Source organism: Staurois parvus, unplaced genomic scaffold, assembly GCF_062004578.1.
Source record: "Staurois parvus isolate SC_StPar_1 unplaced genomic scaffold, SC_StPar_1.0 ptg000088l, whole genome shotgun sequence".
NCBI classification, from domain to species: Eukaryota; Metazoa; Chordata; class Amphibia; order Anura; family Ranidae; genus Staurois; species Staurois parvus.
The window spans coordinates 1,931,870-1,952,670 of record NW_028317884.1 but is presented as its reverse complement, the minus strand read 5'-3'; the positions used below and the strand labels follow the sequence as shown (position 1 = coordinate 1,952,670).

General features: G+C 45.9%; 1 protein-coding gene across 6 annotated transcripts in view; it reads right to left on the bottom strand.

Annotated features, from left to right (window-relative positions):
• The window catches only part of LOC149468374 (uncharacterized), a 53,218-nt gene that overhangs the window by 9,676 nt on the left and 22,741 nt on the right, over positions 1-20,801 (bottom strand). For 2 of the 6 annotated variants that reach the window (XM_089670254.1, XM_089670253.1), the window contains exon 1: positions 7,996-8,067. The exons of 2 other annotated variants lie outside the window; for them this stretch is intronic. In XM_089670254.1, coding sequence (XP_089526380.1) covers positions 7,996-8,019 — 24 coding nt within the window. In that variant the 5' untranslated portion in view covers positions 8,020-8,067. Of the gene's footprint in view, positions 1-5,151; positions 5,225-7,908; positions 7,930-7,995; positions 8,068-20,801 lie in introns of those variants that run through there. 2 more of the 6 variants (XR_016311730.1, XR_016311731.1) reach the window with 2 other exon arrangements.

Genomic DNA, 20,801 nt, shown 5'->3' with positions numbered 1-20,801 from the left:
CAAGAGTCAGTGGGGCAGTATACAAGGGGTTCTGTAGGGTGCAAGATAGGGGTCAGCAGGCAGAGGAAGGGAGGTCAGCAGGGAAGTGTACAAGGGTTCAGTAGGGCAAAAGATAGGGGTCAGCAGGGCAAAGGACAGGGGTCAACAGACAACATAACGGGTCAGCAGGGTGGAGGGGGTTATCAGGGCAAAGACAGGGCAGAAAAAAAGGGGTCAGCAGGGCAGAGAAAAGGGTCAGAAAGACAGAGGACAGTGGTCAGAAGGGCAGTCTGTGGGGGTGAGCAGGATGGAGGACAGGGGTCAGAAGGGCAGGGTACAGAAGGTCAGCAGGGTAGAGGACAGGGGTCAGAAGAGGAGAGGATAGGGTCAAAACTGCAACATAGCAGCCAGCTATTCACTGCAGATTGAGGCTGTTTCTGAAAGGGAATCTGATCTCAACTATGTGCTGTGTGGGGAGGAGGACATCTATTGACTGTCCTGTATGTGTTGTCAGGACAAGGTCATCCAGTTCCCAGGATGAAGATGACAAACCAAGCCCCCTATGTTTCAACATCCTGTCTCAGCATAAATCCCTCCCCCTGAAAAAAAAGAAAATAGCACTAATCAGCACGCTCCCCCCCAATCATAACTTCTGTCTGCAAGCCAAAATTCTCCCCAAAAAACAATGCATAAAACTCCTCCTTCTCCAAGTATAAACCCCCATCCCGGCACAATCTTCGCCCCCAATCCTAACTCCAATGCACCCAATACCCTATCCTAGCACAAATCTACCTCAAAAAAATTACCCCTCCATGCACACATCCACTTTCCCCTCAAATTTCCCATCCAAGCACAAATCTCCCCAAAATTCTCCTTCTTAGCAAAAACCCCCCCATCCCCCCTCCTAGCACAAATTCCCCTCCAGTACCCCCTCTTAACCCAAATTTCTTCACCACCTGCTAGCACAAATCCCCCCCACTAAGCCCCCCTCCTAGCACAAACCTCCCCAACCCACCTTTCTAGCACAAATCCCCCCAATTCCCCCATCTAGCACAAATCCCCCCGCTAATCGCCCTTCCTAGCACAAATCCTCCCTTCTAGCACAAATCCCCCTGCTAATCCCCCCTTCTAGCACAAATCTCCCCCCCCAAATCCCCACCCTCCATTCCCCTCCCTATGAAACATTCCCCTAATTTCTTACTTCTAGCACAACCACCTGCCAAGGTACCCTTCCCAGCACAGATCCTCTCCCTTTCCATATCCGTTGCTTCCTCTTAGCCCAAATCCCCTGCCCCCTCTTAGTTTAAATCACCCGACCCCTCTTAGCCAAAATCCTCTGCCCCCTCTTAGCCAAAATCCTCTGTCCCCTCTTAGCCAAAATCCCCTGCCCCCTCTTAGCCAAAATCCCCTGCCCCCTCTTAGCCAAAATCCCCTGCCCCCTCTTAGCCAAAATCCCCTGCCCCCTCTTAGCCAAAATCCTCTGCCCCCTCTTAGCCAAAATCCCCTGAGCCCTCTTAGCCAAAATCCCCTGAGCCCTCTTAGTTTAAATCACCCGACCCCTCTTAGCCAAAATCCTCTGCACCCTCTTAGCCAAAATTCTCTGCCCCCTCTTGGCCCAAATCCCCCGCCACCTCTTAGCACAAATAAGCACAAAAATTCCCCCCCAAGCCTCCTCCTAGCCCAAATCCCCTGCCACCTCTTAGCTCAAATCCTCTGCCCCCATCTCCACCAAGGACCGCTCATCCCCCAGCAGCAGCAAATGTAGAAAGGGGGCGGGTAATGAAACTGAGTACAGCCCGATGGTCAGAGCGATCCTGTGTCATCCGCTATATGGAGCAGCTCCTCCTTGCACTCTTTTCTACGTCACTTTCTTAATTGCTCCAGGCTCCCTTTCCCTTGTTCCGGCACTGAGTGTGGGGATGGGGGGCTCAACAGTCTCGGGGGGGCACAACTGAAATCTGGGGGGGAAGACAGCCCACCCCAGCACCCCCCTATATCCGGCCATGGCAGGTAAGCAACTTTAATGCAGAAGAGACATTGTGGGGGTTATTTACTAGAGAGTGCAAAATCTGGTGCAGCTCCGCATTGAAACCAGTCAGCTTCCAGGTTTTATTGCCAAAGTATAACTGAACAAGCTGAAACTGATTGGCTACCATGCACAGCTGCACCAGATTCTGACTGCACCAGTTTCAGTAAATCTACCTTTGTATGTCTCTTTTACATTACAAATTCTGTCTGTTCATGATTTGTTTTCATTAACCGCTTAAGGACCACCCTATATCAGATATACTGCTATAGGGCGGCACCTGTGCACAGAATCAAACACACATATATATATATATATATATATATATATATATTATATATACACACCATTTTGCAGTTCCAGGTGGGGGGCGCACGCGCTCTACCCGCGCTGCCATTCGCGGCCACGGATGTCAATCACCGAGTCCCGGCCAGTAATTACCCGATGGCGCCCAGTGATATGAGGGTAACCTGAGGGAGTAAAGTTTTTTTTTCTTATTGGAGTCAGCGCCTCATTTACTCGCTCAACAGACGCGCTTCTGCTGAGCGTTTAGAGAGCTTGAAACTTACCTTTCCTGACAAGCGCCCAATCGGTGCTCATTACACTGCAAGGTCTCTCCCCTCCCTGCTAGTCCTCGATGGTGGAAACAGGCAGGAAGGTAAGGAGGAGATAAGCAGAGCAATGTTAAAAATATTCAAATTTAAGTCGCCATAAAGCCCCTTTCGTTTATAAAAGCCCAAGACATTACTAAAAGCACCTCAGATTTAAATACGGTTTTAGTTATTTTTTATTTTTTCAGGACAAGTAGATTGTCATCAGGGACAAGTAGATTGGGACCCTGATTTACTCCTTAGACAAGAAATTTCTAAAACAAATTCCACACCCCTGTATAGCCAGCTTTACCCTCTTCTGCCGCCACCTCCCAGCCCTTTATAAGAGCTTCAAAATGCTGGGAGGCAGACACTCTGATCACATGACTACTGTGATTGGCAGTCACATGATCGGAAAGCTCCCTTTCGCAAGTAGGCATTGGGAGCTTTCCAGGATCTGCCGGTAATTGTGCTGGGAGCGCACAAAAATGTTGACATTTGGGACATTTGAGCCCACCCATCTAGAGGCCACATATATGCATGCTAAAACCTGTCACTGACAGTAATGGACGAGAAAACTTTATAACAGAACCCCAAATAGAAGTATAAATTCAGCAAGTGTTAGAATCCTTAACTGCTTTATAAAAAAAATCAAAGCATTTTGGCTAAATTTATACTTTCATGAATACTAAAAATAACCAGCAATAATAGCAGAGGAGTGAGTCTGAAAACTTCCCATTAAACCAGGGAATACCATCCAAATCAAAAAAGCATTTGCTCATAGCGCCATTTTAGTTTAGTAACTATTCACACTCCAGCTGGAATCTGATCGGTTGATATGGGCAACATCTCCACTTGTTTGATAGTTTTTTTTTTTTTTTAACGTACTGTCACTTCTAAAACGCAAACTGTTCTGACTGGGCAAAGCTTCAACACTTTCTGGTGGCACCAAATTTGCCCACCCCCTCCTGCCTCTTACACATGGGTACTGCACTATAGTGGTGCACCGAAATGAAAATTCTGCTGCTGAAACCGAAAATTCAAAATGCAGTTGTTAAAAATGAATATATAATTTTATGAAAAAAATACACTTTGATTGAAAAAACACAATATATAACACAATTTTTTTGTAAAATATGAAAGGAGGATGTTACGGCGAGTAAATAGATGCCCAACATGCCACGTTTTAAAATTGTGCACACTCGTTGAATGGCATGGAACTGCGGTACTTAAAAATCTCCATGGGTGATGCTTTAAAAATTTCTACAGGTCAGCAGTGTAAAGTTACAGAGGAGATCTAGTGCGAGAATTATTGCTCTTGCTCCGACGTTCATGGCGACACCTCAAATGTGTGGTTTGAACACCATTTACATATGTGGGCATGGCCTACGTATGTGTTTACCACTATGTGCGAGCACGGGGAGACGGGCACTTTAAACTTCTTTTTTTTATTTAATGTTTTTTTTTTCTTTATTTGCACTGTTCCTTTAAAAAAAAATTTAATTACTTTTACTCTTATCGCAAGAAATACATGCATCCCTTGTGATAAAAATTAGTGACAGGTCCTCTTTATTGAGAGATATGGGGTCAAAAAGACCTAATATCTCTCCTTTGCAATGTAAAGTATTGGATAAAAAAAAAAAAAAAAAAAAAACGTTGATCTAGTGCTTTAAAAAAAAAACAAAAAACGACCGAAACGGGAAATGACATCGATCCGGTCCTCCAAAGGCATAGAGATGTGTGGCGGCTATCTTTCCTTCACACACCTCTATGCCAAGCGTCTGGATCGATGGTTTCTCAGGTAAGGCTGAACTACCGAGTGGCAGCCAATGGCGGCAGCGGATGACGGGTGGGCGGCGGCAATGGCAGGCGAGATTTTTCGGCACCTGTATCTGAGCTTTTTTTCATTAGTTTTTCTTTCCCCCCCCCCCCCTTAGTTTTCACCTGGTGATCAGTCCAGTAACACACCTCCTGCATTAAGAGCGTACCCACTCTGGATGGATGAGCACAGGGGGCAACTTTGGACAGCAGTGTTGTCAGTCTGGTGAGAGGGGAGTGTTAAATGTACTAGCAGATTTAAATACACTAAACAAACCAAGTCAAACCGCAGCTTACACGTCAGTCTCACAAGCAGTTACAGCAAACTGTGTTTTTTTAGCTTTTGGGATAAATAAAAGCTGATCACTGTAATCTTCCCTGTCAGTGGCAAATAGTTAGTCTCAAACCTCTAACTGCTACATATGAAGGACAGCTGCTTCTGTTGAAAAATAGACTTAATGGATCGATCACCAGATGAAAATAAAGGGAACAAAGCAGCCTATAAAAGAAAACTAGAGCAGCCACCACCACAAATAAGCATTGGGAAGTAAATGGGCTGCCCTATGCGTGACATATGTTTACATGTGAAAATCGCACAAAATCAAAAATGGGAATGAGTGTTTCTGCTACAGCTTCTGCTCAGGATGTGAATGGAATGTGCTTGGGAGGAGGAGTGCTTTTAGGCAGCAAGAATGACCTGGGAGGACATTTAAGGGTAGAAAAAAAAAATCTTCTTACCAAAGTCACATAGGAGTTACTTCATATCTAATGCTGATGCCACTTCCGTGAATTTCTATATTAGTCTACAGGGCTGAAATAAAAGGGCACCGCTGAAAAATGTTATTTCCCTCATTCTGCAATTGTGTGCAACCCAAATCCATCAGAAGTCACACTAGTGTGAGGGCCGGTTCACACCACATGCCGTCCAGTACGTTTATTTGCTGCATCAATGGACGGTACAGTTTACACCATTGCAATACGTGCCAGTACAGTCAACAAAATGAAAATGCATCAAAATGAATCGGAATGCATCAAGAACATGCATGCAAAAAAAGCATTCAGACTTTGTTTCTGTGGTGGGAACTGGCCCCTAAGGGGCCTAATTAGTGACATGTGCATTCCGGTGTGTTTGATGTGTTTTGCCGCGTTCCAGCACAGTTCCATGCAGAAAAAAGGCAGCATGTTCTACTTTTGACTGTTCTGGAACGTGCTTGCACTGGTGAGAACTCTGCCACTGGAATCCATGTCAATTACTGTCTAAAAGTATTTGATGCAGAAAAAAATGCATTAGACTGCATGTGGTATGAACGGGCCCTAAAACCATTTTAAAGATCGCTCCCTCTTTGTACATGCAGTGCTGGATAGGAAGAGTGTTACTGAAGGATCACCAGGTGAAAGGGGTGGACATGAAATCTAATCCATCCAGCAAATGTGAACATGAAATCTAATGCCCATCTGAGGACTGGAACGCTGCAATATATTACATTTGGTTGTTGGGATTAGCTGGAATCCAACAGTGGAGGTCAACGCAAAAATGAAGTAAGGCCTCAAGTGTGGCCCCGACCCTTCCAGAGGATCGCACAATAGCAGTGGATTTTAACACCTCAATGCACCAAAATTTTAGTTCAACTGCATTTTTTGCAACGTATTCCAATGCATACTAGAGGAGCTGTATACAACGGCCACCCGCACTGGTGCCAGTGGACACAATAAGAACTGCGCACCTCTGGCGCCAGCAGACACAATGAAAGCTGCGCACCTCTGGGGCCAGCAAATGCAATGAAAGCTGCGCACCTCTGGCACCAGCAGAAGCAATGAAAGTTGCTCACATCTTACGCCAGCGAACAAAATTAAAGCTGTGCACCTCTGGCGCCAGCAGAAAACAAAAGCTGTGCAGCATTTGTGTCAGCAGACGCAATGAAAACTGCAGACCTCTGGCGCCAGCAGACGCAATGAAAGCTGTGCACATCTAGCGCCAGTGGATACAAAGCGCACCTCTGGCGCCAGCAGAGGCAATGGCAAGTGCGCACCTCTGGCGCCAGCAGAGGCAATGGCAAGTGCGCACCTCTGGAGCCAGCGGACGCAATGGCAACTGCGCACCTCTGGAGCCAGCGGACGCAATGGCAACTGCGCACCTCTGGAGCCAGCGGACGCAATGGCAACTGCGCACCTCTGGAGCCAGCGGACGCAATGGCAACTGCGCACCTCTGGAGCCAGCGGACGCAATGGCAACTGCGCACCTCTGGCAACTGCGCACCTCTGGAGCCAGCGGACGCAATGGCAAGTGCGCACCTCTGGAGCCAGCGGACGCAATGGCAAGTGCGCCCCTCTGGAGCCAGCGGACGCAATGGCAAGTGCGCACCTCTGGAGCCAGCGGACGCAATGGCAAGTGCGCACCTCTGGAGCCAGCGGACGCAATGGCAAGTGCGCACCTCTGGAGCCAGAGGACGCAATGGCAACTGCGCACCTCTGGCGCCAGCAGAGGCAATGGCAACTGCGCACCTCTGGCGTCAGCAGAGGCAATGGCAACTGCGCACCTCTGGCGCCAGCAGAGGCAATGGCAACTGCGCACCTGTGGAGCCAGAAGATGCAATGGCAAGTGCGCACCTCTGGAGCCAGCAGACGCAATGGCAAGTGCGCACCTCTGGAGCCAGCAGACGCAATGGTAAGTGCGCACCTCTAGAGCCAGCAGACGCAATGACAAGTGCGCACCTCTGGAGCCAGCAGACGCAATGAAAACTGCGCACCTCTGGCTCCAGCAGATGCAATGAAAACTGCGCACCTCCGGCTCCAGCAGATGCAATGAAAACTGCGCACCTCCGGCTCCAGCAGACGCAATGAAAGCTGTGCAGCATGGGTGTCAGTGGACAGCTACTTCTGGCGATTTGGGGTCGCGGCTGGAATTACTGCAATTCCAAATCACACTGTAATCCTGGCAAAAAGGTGCGATTTTTGCTCTGCTCACCGCTTCGCACAAAGCTCGTCACCCAATAGAAGCTTCTGCTCCTTTATAGGCGACAAGCGGATTGACGTGCGCTTCTCTTGCGCTGCAAAGCTGCACATTTGAGATGACATTAAAAATGAATGGCATACAAACGCATGTGGTGCGTTTTGCCAGGATTGCAGTGCGAGTTAGTGCAGTGATAGAACTGCGGCCATCCCTCCAGCGATACCAAATCGCCAGATGTGAATGGGGCCTACAGGAGAGATCATCAGCGCACTCCCAGCCGCAAATCCCACCACACAGGAAAGGAAAGCAATGAGCTCTGCCCTGTGCAGGCCAGGGATGGCAGACATGGATGGGGGAGTGATGGGGGGCTCCCACTATGACTGCCCCCAGACCTTTCCTGCTCATGACCACCTCTATAGCCGGCCACACACTCCATCCCCCTCCTCCTCCATCCAGCACATCGCGGCCTACACCATCCTGGGCATTCTCCACACCCCCTCAGGCCTTCTATGTATTGCAACCTCAGCCCCTCCTCCACAGCACACCTAGGCCTACACCATCCGCCTGCCCGACCTCCATTACACCTCACCGCGGCCTTCTCCTCACCACCCCCGGCTCTCTGTCCCCCTCACCTGTAATCTACCCGGATTCTTCATGTCGGCTCACTGCACTCTGAGAAAGCAAGATGGCCGCCAGAGGAAAGAAAACGGAGCTGATTGGGAAGGGAGACATCAGTGGCGATGTGCGGGATTACCGCTGTGGAGGAGTGAAACTTATTGCAATTTTGCTGTCATCTAGTGGCGGAATTCAGGAATCACCATTAAAATGAGAACATTACATAGAAAATTATATCAAATTTATTTAGGCCTGGGTTTCCATGACAATTCATAGTAGGCCTCAAAAGTGACAGGGGCGGGACTGGCTGTGATTGGCTGTGGCTGGGATTGGCTGTGGCTGGGATTGGCTGTGGCTGGCTGTGACTGGCTGTGATTGGCTGTGGCTGTGGCTCAAGTCACTCTTACGCTGGGAGTCGAGCGAGTAGGATCGTTGGAATTTCTCCTGCGATCTACTGCTTTTCAAAGCGATTACCTGAGCTTTTTCTGCTTAATATCCAGAAATACTGCTCTTGTCATTATAATAATATTGTTTAAATATTATTATTATTAATATTTTATTTTATAGCTATTTCCAGGTGATTTGCCATCCATCACCATTAGGATGCCGAGATCTGCACGTTGCAGATGTCGGGGAAGGCTCTCACGTCAGGAAGTCCAGGAGTCTCCAATAGCCCATCGGACAAGATCCAGACTGCTGCTTCGGCAGAGACAGGATTACGCCATCAACAGGGCTGCTCATCGCCATCCAGCACCACCACCACCAGCCATGGAGCAGCGCGGCGAGGAGGGGGCAATCTGTCCCATTTGTTTTGCAGGGTACGAAGACAGTCAGCACTCTACAATCTTGACCTGCAATCACAAATTTCACACCTACTGCATTCTACAATGGCTTCAGGAGAGTGCCACCTGTCCCATGTGCCGAGCTGCTATTCCACACCAGCGCCGGATAATCACATTGGAGGGCATAAACAACCTGAGCCTTGAAGACATGATCAACAGCAGGTTTTTCATTGACAGTGTAAATGGTGTTATGTGTTTGGTGCAAATCCGTATCTAACATGTATTTTCTTTTCATACAGGATGATTGCAGTGGTGTGTAGTAGTTATAGTAGTTGATGATCTGAAAAAAAAAAAAAAAGTATAAAAATATAAATGTGTAGTATAACAGATGTTTTCTTTTCATACAGGATGCCTGCAGTGGTGTGTAGTAGTTATAGTAGTTGATGAAATGAAAAAAAAAGTATAAAAATATAAATGTGTAGTATAACAGATGTTTTCTTTTCATACAGGATGCCTGCAGTGGTGTGTAGTAGTTATAGTAGTTGATGAAATGAAAAAAAAAGTATAAAAATATAAATGTGTAGTATAACAGATGTTTTCTTTTCATACAGGATGCCTACAGTGGTGTGTAGCAGTTATAGTAGTCAGTGATGTATTTCTGATTTGTGCTGCCCTAGGCAACACAAAAATTCCCGTGCACCCCCACTGTCTCTAGTGCACCAATGTTTGCTGGGCAGAACTTAGTGGTCGGCCACATCTTTCTTTGAAGGTGTCAGTTAGTGGTATGAGCGGCGAGAAGGTGTCAGTTAGTGGTATAAGGGGCGAGAAGGTGTCAGTTAATGGCGTGAGCGGTGTGAAGGTGTCATTAGTGGTATGAGCAGCGAGAAGGTGTCAGTTAGTGGTATGAGTCAGCCACCTGGCAGTCTCTGCTCAGTCTTGGTCAGTGTCTGGTCAGTCACCTGGCAGTCTCTGCTCAGTCACCGGTCAGTCTCCTGGCAGTCTCGTTCAGTCACCTGGCAGTCTCGTTCAGTCACTCGGCAGTCTCGTTCAGTCACCTGGCAGTCTCGTTCAGTCACTCGGCAGTCTCTGGTCAGTCACCTGGCAGTCTCTGATCAGTCACCTGGCAGTCTCTGGTCAGTCACCTGGCAGTCTCTGGTCAGTCACCTGGCAGTCTCTGGTCAGTCACCTGGCAGTCTCTGGTCAGTCTCGGTCAGTCACCTGGCAGTCTCTGGTCAGTCACTTGGCAGTCACCTGGTACAGTCGGTCAGTCACCTGGCAGTCTCGATCAGTCACTGGTCAGTCACCTGGCAGTCTCTAGTCAGTCTCGGTCAGCCACCTGGCAGTCTCTGGTCAGTCTGCCTGTCAGCTCTCTCCCCCCCAGTAGACATGAAGATCACTCACCAGGCGGGGCGGAAACCGAGGGGCGGGGGCATGTATTGCCCATGCAGCCGCATTTCCCTTCCCTCTTCCCTTCCTATTCGGCCATACAGACACCCATACCAAAGGTTCACAACATGAACATAATCACTACTAATTAATAAATCAATAATATATACCAGGATACTATAGATAAAATAAATATTAAAATCCAATAAAATGTGCAGATGAACTATAATCCTTATCAAAAATCACTTAAAAAACAATTCAAGTCAAAATCCACGTTTAGACCCCTCGGGGTCCGAGTACGCATCTCATAAATAAACCTGGACTCAGCCTGACTAAGGGAACGCACTTTATGGGCGTTACCCTGATGAAGTCACGTGCTGAGCGTGACGCAACGCGTCGGTACGTTGGGAGGAGCTTACGCGGTGACGTCATTTCCGGCGTGGGGGCCATATTGGAACACCCTGTTGTATTACCCATGCAGTACACCCATAGCATGTGGTAAGAAAGCTGGATTGAATCATCATGAATGTGTGGAACTCTATTATCTATCTGTTTATTGTTTAATAAAACTGGTTGCACTATGGAGGGTCTCTGTTTGTGTTTCATTATGACCCTTGGAGGAGCTGGCTGCTAGTCTGGTGGATGCTGGAGGGGGAAGGCGAGATCCAGAGAGGAATCCATTCTGATAGGATCGCTTGATCCTAAAGCGTGCTGGCCCTGTGGGGTCTAAGTAAGAAGGGGAGGGGGCATTCTGGCCGTTAAGGATTGGCACGTGTGAATCACGCACACTGCACATTATTCTTTGCATAAAGAGTGGAGTGTGAAGATTACCACTAAGCATTGCATTACTTTTATCAATTGTTTGGACATTTTTTTTTAAATTGATTATTGGTTCACTTGTTTTGAGCACTATACGTTTTTTTGCCACTATATTGTTTTATGATTATATTTATCACGTTTTGCACCAGATATTCCCTATAAGGGATTACACGCATGATAATAATATATTATTATTGATTATTTTGGATATATACTCCCAGGGGTGTATATCGAGTTTATTTATTGTATCACCTATTTATTGGATATTTATATATATATTATTGATTAGCGCTGCACTGTTTATTGATTGATCATTCACTTATTTTGGGTATAAGTTTAATGCCAGCAGTTTTTTTTTTAAGGTTAGGATTCCATGTAAACGCAGGAGGTCTTTTAAAATATTTTGTGTGTGGTGTAGGCAACCCACATATTTGATCACACACACACCGGGCGGGTTCTTTTATTTTCATTCTTTAGCCCTGCTTTTTTTTTTTAAACCGTAATAAATCTGGCTGGCAAATTTTGCACTGAAGTCACTAAGGGGTGTTTCTCCATGAAAGTCTATGTGACATGCCTTTGCTTGTATCTGCACCATTTTTCCCATTGGCAGAATGCAGAGAACACTGTTTTCGTCCGCCGATATATCTGTGCTTCCCTAAACAGAGCCAATTTTCGCACAAAAGGCTTGTGACCTAGAGCAGCAGTTCTCCCCAGAGGAATTGTACACTGCATTATAATTAATATGTATGAAATGTGTACGTGTAAATGTATAGTATAACATATATTTTCTCTTTATACAAGATGGTTGTAGTAGTTTTGAATTAGTTGTAGCTCTTGATGTTTTGAAAACGTTTTAACCACTTGCCGCCCTGCCACTGTATATATACGTGTGCAGGGCGGCACTGGGGCGCAAAACCACGTTTTAAAACGGGCTCCACGCTCCCGACATTTTTGCAGCAGGGGGCGCGCGCGCGCTCCCGCCGACCCGCGGGTGACACCATTCGATCCCGGAGGGATCAATCATTAGATTTCAGCCAGTGATGTCTGGCTGAAATCACATGATCGGTCCCTGTCCTATCCTGTGTTGACATTTACACAGGACAGGATATGATGTCATCCTTCTCCTCCTGGACACATTCCGTTCCAGACAGAGAAGAAGACATACTAACAGTGAGTAAAACAGCACATACCCACAGTTAGAACACACCTAGGACACATTTAACCCCCCTGATCGCCCCCCCCCCCAGTTAACCCCTTCACTGCCCTGTCACCAGTGAACCGATTTTTACTGATCACTGTAACAGTGTTGCTGGCGACTTCCGATAGTGTTAGCGCCCCTCCCAGATAGCACCAGATTGCCCGCTAATACACCAGTAATCCCGTCTAACCCCTTGATCGCCCCCCCCCCCCCCCCGAGTTGACCCCTTCACTGCCCTGTCACCAGTGTCATTGATCAGTGAACAGATTTTTACTGATCACTGTATGTCGCTGGCGACTTCCAATAGTGTTAGCGCCCCTCCCAGATAGCGCCAGTTTGCCCGCCAGTACACCAGTAATCCCATTTAACCCCTTGATCGCCCCCCCAGTTAACCCCTTCACTGCCCTGTCACCAGTGTCATTGATTACAGTGAACAGATTTTTACTGATCACTGTATTAGTATCACTGGTGACTTCCGATAGTGTTAGCACCCCTCCCAGATAGCGCCAGTTTGCCGCTAGTACACAAGTAAATTTAAATACTCCCCTTGATTTTTTTGAGCTGATCTTCACAGAAGATCTTTATGCATTGATTGTGGATCAAAGCAATTTATATGCAAGAAAATATAACGCCGCCAACCCAAATTCATACCTTGCCAGACCATTCGCATGGAAACCCATTACGGTTTCCGAATTTAAAGTTTTTTTGGGCCTAACCCTCAACATGGGCATTAATATTAAAAATCAATTGCGGTTGTATTGGTCCACAGACCCGCTTGTTCACATGTCCGTGTTCTCTGCTGCCATGGCCAGGCAGAGATATGAGACGATAATGCGTTTTATGCACTTCTACGACAACACACTCAGTCGTCCTCGGGGTGACCCTGAATTTGACCGGCTCCACAAAATTCGGCCCCTCGTAAATCACTTTAACCAAAAATTTGCAGATGTGTATACTCCCCATAAAAACATCTGCATCGATGAGTCCCTCATTCAATATTCTGGCCGCCTTCTAATCAAACAATATCTCCCCAGCAAGCGTGCCAGATATGGGATCAAGATGTATAAGACCTGTGAGAGGGCAACAGGCTATACATGTAAGTTTCGGATTTACAAGGGAAAAGATAGTCACTTGGAGCCCCCCGGATGCCCAGACTACATGGGGAGCAGTGGCAAGATAGTTTGGGACTTGGCGTCATCCTTTTTCCATATGGGGTACCACTTATACGTGGACAATTTTTATTCAAGCGTGCTACTGTTTAGATATTTGTTCAATCTGGGAATTTGCGCATGTGGCACTGTGCGATCTAATCGCCGGGGCTTCCCCCAACGGCTTGTAAATACCCGTCTTAAAAAGGGGGAAAAAGCCTGCTTGAGAAATTAAGAATTGCTCGCAGTGAAGTGGAAGGACAAACGGGATGTTTACCTCCTGTCTTCCATTCACGCAGATACGACCGTCCAAATTACCACGGCAGCTGGTGTTGTTGAGAAGCCCCTCTGTGTCCACGATTATAACCTTAACATGGGAGGGGTGGACTTCAACGACCAGATGAGGAAGCCGTATTTAGTTTCCCGAAAAGCCAGACGCTGGTACATAAAAGTGTCTGTTTATTTATTTCAATTGGCTGTATATAACGCTTTTGTTCTCTATAAAGCAACTGGACATAGTGGATCATACCTAAATTTCCAGTTAGAGATCAACAGGGCCCTTTTGTATCCAGAAGGTGCTGCGCCCCAAACCCCCATCCCAGATGCAGTTAGCCGTCTGCATGAGAGACGTTTTCCCGATAACATTCCTGGTACCCCAACCCAAAGAAGACCCCAAAAAAGATGTTGTGTCTGCAGCAAACGTGGAATTAGGCGTGACAGCAGCTATTGTTGTCCCTCCTGTCCTGGCCAGCCTGGCCTCTGCGTCAAGCCCTGCTTCCGCCTCTACCATACACTAGTTGACTATTAGTATAGGGTACAGCACGGCACAGATCAGGGCACATTTATACAGGGTCTCGAAAGATGTTAGGTAGTCAGGAAACTGGCTATCGCATTTGGAGAGACCCTACCAGCTGTTTTAAAAATGTTTAAAGTTTGGAAAAAAAAAGTTAAAAAAAAAAATTAAAAATACAAATCCCCCCCAAAAAAATAAAAAAATGTAAAAACCAAAAATAGTTATAGTTTTTTTTGTTGTCATTTTTGTGATTGTTTTACTTTTACTGTTTTATTGTTAAACATTTCTGTTTGCAGGAATGCTTTCAGCTGCAGCGCTGACCTGTTTATTCTGACAGCAACAGGGTCTTTCTTTCAGAATAGACATAAGTAGGTGTGTGCAGTGCTGACGGATGAGATTTTTTATCCGCAGTTAAAAAAAAGAGACTATATGCCAAAGCATGGGGGCCTGGGGTGGCCAGTGGGTGGATGGCCCCTATGCTTCGGCATATGTATTTTATATTTGTTGGCACATTTCATGTGTGCCCACCATTAGAAGTGGGTGGATGCAGGGAGGTTTCTAATGGTGGGCATACCACCACACACTTTTCCTTGCAGAGATCTTTCAATTATAAAGTTGTTTTATTGAGTTTATGTTTTATTGTTAACCATTGTTGATTTCTTTGCAGGAATGTCAAACTGCAGCACTGACCTGTTTATTCTGACAGCAACAGGGTCTTGCTTTCAGAATAGACATAAGTAGGTGTGTGCAGTGCTGACGGATGAAAATTTTCAGCCGCAGTTAAAAAAAAGAGAATATATGCCAAAGCATGGGGGCCTGGGGTGGCCAGTGGGTGGATGGCCCCTATGCTTTGGCATATGTATTTTATATTTGTTGGCACATTTCATGTGTGCCCACCATTAGAAGTGGGTGGATGCAGGGAGGTTTCTAATGGTGGGCATACCACACACTTTTTCTGGCAGAGATTTCTTCTCTTTTTTTTCATTCAGCCCACAGGCTGCATAAAGAAAATAAGAACATAGCATATACACCCAACAAGGACCAGCGACGTACTGGTACATCACTGGACTTTGAATGGTTATACCAGGGTGATGCCTGCAGCTGCAGGCATCATCCTGGTATAATTGTTTTCAGCCAGCAATGGGCTTTCATGTAAAAGCATTCCTAGTGGTTAATTAGCTGCAGGATTGCCTTTACAAGCAGCAGGAGAAAATGCCCCCCCCCTCCCCCTCCCTGAGATAGCATTAAAAGTGATTTAAAATAAAAAAAATGAAAGGGACAGTGTAAAAATAATTAAATAAATTTAAAAAAAAAAAAAAAAAAAAAAAGGACCCTCGCCCATCCGCGCATGCGCACACCTGCGGTCGTGAGCGTTGACCCTGTGCCAGTATGGAAACAGCGATTGCACCATGCATGTGAGGTATCGCCATGAACGTCAGATCAAGGGCAGTAATTATAGCTCTGGACCTCCTCTGTAAATCTAAAATGGTAGCTTGTAAAGGCTTTTAAAGCGTTGCCTATAGATATTAAAAATGTATGCAGTTTGTCGCCATTACACAGGGCATGCGTAATTTTAAAGCATGTCATGTTTGGTGTCTATCTACTCAGCATAGCATCATCTTTTTATATCATACCAAATAATTGGCCAATATATTGTGTTTTTGTGCATTAAAATTAAAAAATTAATTAAAATTGCGTTTGAAAAATCACTGTGTAAGTAATATGTGAGATAAAAAATTGCACCACCCACCATTTTATTTACTAGGGTGTCTGCTCTAAAAAATATATAATGTTTTGGGGTTCACTTTAATTTCCTAGCAAAAATACTGATTTTTTTAATGTGAACAAAAAGTGTCAGAAAAGGCTTGGTCTTCAGGTGGTTAGAAGAGTGAGTGATGTGTGGCATAAACTTCTAATGCTGGGCATAAAATGCCCCCACCCCTCAAAATGACCCCTTTTTGGAAAGTAGACACCCCAAACTATTTGCTGAGAGGCATGTTGAATCAATAGAAGAATTTATTTTTTTACCACAAGTTTTTGGAAAATGACAAAAAAAAAATTACACAAAATTGTCATTGAAATAATTTATTGCTCTCACAAGCCATATGTATATGTGGAATTACTGCCCAAAATACATTCTGCTACTTCTCCCGAGTATGGGGGTACCACATATGAGAGACTTTTTGGCAGTCTAGCCAAGTGCAGGACCCCAAAATCCAATAAGCACCTTCAGGCTTTTAAAGGGCTTTATTTCCTCATTATACTTCCTGACTACCTATCACAGTTTCGGAGGCCCTGGAATGCCAGAATAGCACCAAACCCCCCCAAATGACCCCTTTTTGGAAAGTAGACACCCAAAGGAATTTGATAAGAAGCATGGTAAGTATTTTGAAGATCTCATTTGTTGCCCCAAGTTTTTGGAAAATGAAGAAAGAAAATAAAAACATATTTTTTTCTTTTCTTTTTTATATTTCAAAACCTTGTGATAAAAAATGAGATCTGCAAAATACTTACCATGCCTCTTTTTAAATTCCTTGGAGTGTCTACTTTCCAAAAAGGGGTCATTTGGGGCGGGTTTGGTGCTTTCCTGGCATTTCAGGGCCTCCGAAACTGTGATAGGTAGTGGGGAAGTGAAATGAAGAAGTTACGCACCTTCAGGCTTTCAAAGTGGTCATTGGATTTCAGGCTCCTGTATGTGGCTAGGCTCCCAAAAAGTGTCACACGTGTGGTATCCTCATACTCGAAGTAGCAGAATGTATTTGAGGGTGTAATTCCACATATAGCCTTGGCTTGTGCAAGAAATAAATCATTTAAATGACAATTTTGTGTAAAAAAAAACAAACAAAAAAAAAAGTTTTTGTCATTTTCCAGAAACTTGTGGAAAAAAAATAAATCTTCCATGAACACAATATGTCTCTCAGCAGATAGCTTAGGGTGTCTGCTTTCCGAAAAGGGGTCATTTGGGGGTGTATGTTCTATCCTGGTATTTTAGCACCTCAAGAGATGTGATGGGCGGTCAGAAAGTAAAAGCTGTGTAAATTTCAAATTATCTATACCATAGTTTGTAGACGCTATAACTTTCACACAAAGCAATCAATATACAGTTATTGGGATTTTTTTACCAAAAACATGTAGCAGAATACATTTTGGCTTAAATTTATGACTAACTTTGAGTTTACGATATATTTTTTATAGCTGAAAATAGAAAATATTGTTTTTTTTCAAAATTTTCGTGTTTTTTTTTGTTTATAGCGCAAAAAATAAAAAGCGCACAGGTGATCAAATACTACCAAAAGAAAGCTCTACTTGTGTTAAAAAAAGGACGTAAATTTAATTTGGGTACAGCATTGCATGACCGCGCAAATATCATTTGAATTAGTGCAGCGCCAAACAGCAAAAAGGGCCTGGTCATTAAGGGGGGTAAATCCTCAGGAGCTCAAGTGGTTACAAAAATACATAAATGTAAAGGTATAAATGTATAAAATGTAAAAGCATAACTGTATGAGGTGTAAATGTATAAATGTAAATATCATATATCGCTCCATTAGTTTCTTCCCCAGCCAGGGACACCTGAACCTGGAAATTATATTTTGATGACAGCGGGACCCCAGTAGAGAAAGTTCAGAGCTACTCTGTACAAAACCATAGGGAAGGTAAGTATAACATGTTTGTTATTTTACTAAAAAAAAAAATTTCCAACTGTTTAACAGGAAAGGCAGATAACCAAACAGACGTTTGCTAATCTCCCTCCCATCTACCCGATGGCACACGCCATGCTGGTCCTTGTCCTGGGTTTGCTGATAGCGGCGGAGCCTGAAATTCAGGTGGAGGAAGAGCAAAGATCACTGGCGAGTGACCCCAAAAGAGGATGTTTAGGGCGGCTTTGTGCCATACCATTGCACAGAGAGGGTAAGTCTAAAAGACCCCTGATGTCTCACCTGCTATCCAATAACAAAAACAGTTGTTTCATTATTGAGTTACTGTTATATTGTTATTGTTTTACTGTTAACCACTGCTGTTTTCTTTGCAGGCATTCAGCTGCAGCACCAATCTGTTTATTCTGACAGCAACAGGGTCTTGGTCTCAGAATATACATAAGTAAGTGTGTGCAGTGCTGTTGGATGAGATTTTTTTAACCACAGTTAAAAATGCCCAAGCATGGGGGCCTGGGGTGACCAGTGGGTGGATGGCCTCTATACTTTGGCATATATTTTTAATCTTTTTTTGGCAGAGATTTCTTCATCCACATCCATCGATGTGAATAGAGGAAGCTCACGGGCTGAACAAAAAAAAGAATATTTCATGTGTGGCCACCATTAGAAGTCGGTGGATGCAGAGTGGTATATTCTAATGGTGGGCACACATTTTTTTGGCAGAGATTTCTTCTCTTTATTTCAAAGGCTACATAAAAAAAAGAACATAGCATATATACCCAACAAAGGACCAGCGTTGTACTGGAACATCACTGGACTTTGAATGATTATACCAGGGTGATGCCTGCAACTGCTTTAACAAGCAGCGGGAGAAGGTGAGAAGATGGCCCCCCCCCCCCCAGTTGCCTTCCACGGCTTTCTCGGGCAGTCCGTGCCATTAGGGCAGTGTTTCTCAACTCCAGTCCTCATGGACCCCCAACAGGTCATGTTTTCAGGATTTCCCTCAGATGAAACAGCTGTGGTAATTACTAAGGCAGTGAAACTGATCAAATCACCTGTGCAAAATAATGGAAATCCTGAAAACATGACCTGTTGGGGGTCCATGAGGACTGGAGTTGAGAAACACTGCATTAGGGGAACATGAGAATGCAGCCAGTGTTTCTGTTGGCTGACCATAGAGCTGTTTGGAGACTGGAATGGCGCCAATCATATCTACAGTCTAAGATATCGGAAGCTACGAACATTTCATCACTTCAGTTTCACAGGATATAAACAGCACTATTTTTAAATTGGGAAAACATCTGATCACACCGATTTTGGGTAGATCAGATGATGTAAGGGACAAGGAGATATCAAGAGTCTATTGGAACCCTGATTTCTCATAAAAGAATACCTGTCATTGCCTATTGCATTCACAGGGGTTATTTACATTCCCTGTGATAACAATAAAAGTGAAAAGAAAAGAAAAAAAAATGAAAGGGACAGTGTAAAAATAATTTAACAAAACACCCTCGCCCTGCCCACACATGTGCAAGCGTTGACCCCATGCTGGTATGTAAACAACAGTTGTACCATGCATGTGAGGTATCGCCGCGAACGTCATCATCAAGGGTAGTAATTCTAGCACTAGACCTCCTGTGTAAATCTAAAATGGTAGTGTCAAGGATCGCTCCCTTGCTGTCACGCATCTATGCACCAGATCCCTGTTAGCCACAGCGGTGCGAGTGCACATGCGTGAGAGCGTGCGGTTGCATGCATGCGCACTAGCGTACACGTCACCGCAAGGCGGGCTATTTAAATCACCAACACAGTTTAGCCTATGCCTTCTGGTCTATAACGTCCTGTACTTGATAACCTGATTCTGTTGCCTGTATCTGATCTGACCCTGACCAAAAAAGAACTCCGCCTGCACCGATTCGGCTTATCCCTGACTATCCTCTTGCCTGCTCCCTTGTACCTGATCTGCCCGATTGATCCTGACCTGGCTTGTCTGACACTGCTGCACATATGTTCCTGTATCCTGGTTGCCGCCATATCTACCTGCTGCTGCACCTACTTTCCTGCACGCGCACCTGGCCTGCACCCTGGTTACCGCCATACCTACCTGCTGCCGCACCTACACTCCTGCATCTGCACCTGGTCTGCATCCTGGTTGCCACCATACCTACTTGCTGCTGCACCCACATTCCTGCATCCACACCTGGCCTGTATCCTGGTTGCCACCATACCTACCTGCTGCTGCACCTACGTTTCTGCACCCACACCTGGCCTGCACCCTGGTTACTGCCATACCTACCAGCTGCCGCACCTACACTCCTGCATCTGCACCTGGTCTGCATTCTGATTGCCGCCATACCTACTTGCTGCTGCACCTACACTCCTGCATCTGCACCTGGTCTACATTCTGGTTGCCGCCATACCTACTTGCTGCTGCACCCACATTCCTGCATCCGCACCTGGTCTGCATCCTGGTTGCCGCTATACCTACCTGCTGCTGTCCCACGTTCCTGCATCCGCACCTGGCCTGTATCCCGGTTGGCGTCATACCTGCCTGCTGCTGCACCCATGTTCCTGCATCCTCACCTGGTCTGCATCCTGGTTGCCGCCATACCTACCTGCTGCTGTCCCACGTTCCTGCATCCGCACCTGGCCTGTATCCCGGTTGCCGCCATACCTGCCTGCTGCTGCACCCACGTTCCTGCATCCTGGTTGCCGTCATACCTACCTGCTGCTGTCCCACGTTCCTGCATCCGCACCTGGCCTGTATCCTGGTTGCCACCATACCTGCCTGCTGCTGCACCCACGTTCCTGCATCCGCACCTGACCTGTATCCTGGTTGTCGCCATACCTGCCTGCTGCTGCACCCACATTCCTGCATCCGCACCTGACCTGTATCCTGGTTGTCGCCATACCTGCCTGCTGCTGCACCCACATTCCTGCATCCGCACCTGGGCTGCATCTGGATCTCCAGTGCTCCCTGCTGTGCAGGCTGCACTCTTGTACTCTTGTGCTCTGGTCCAGATCATCAGGTGGCATTGTGCATT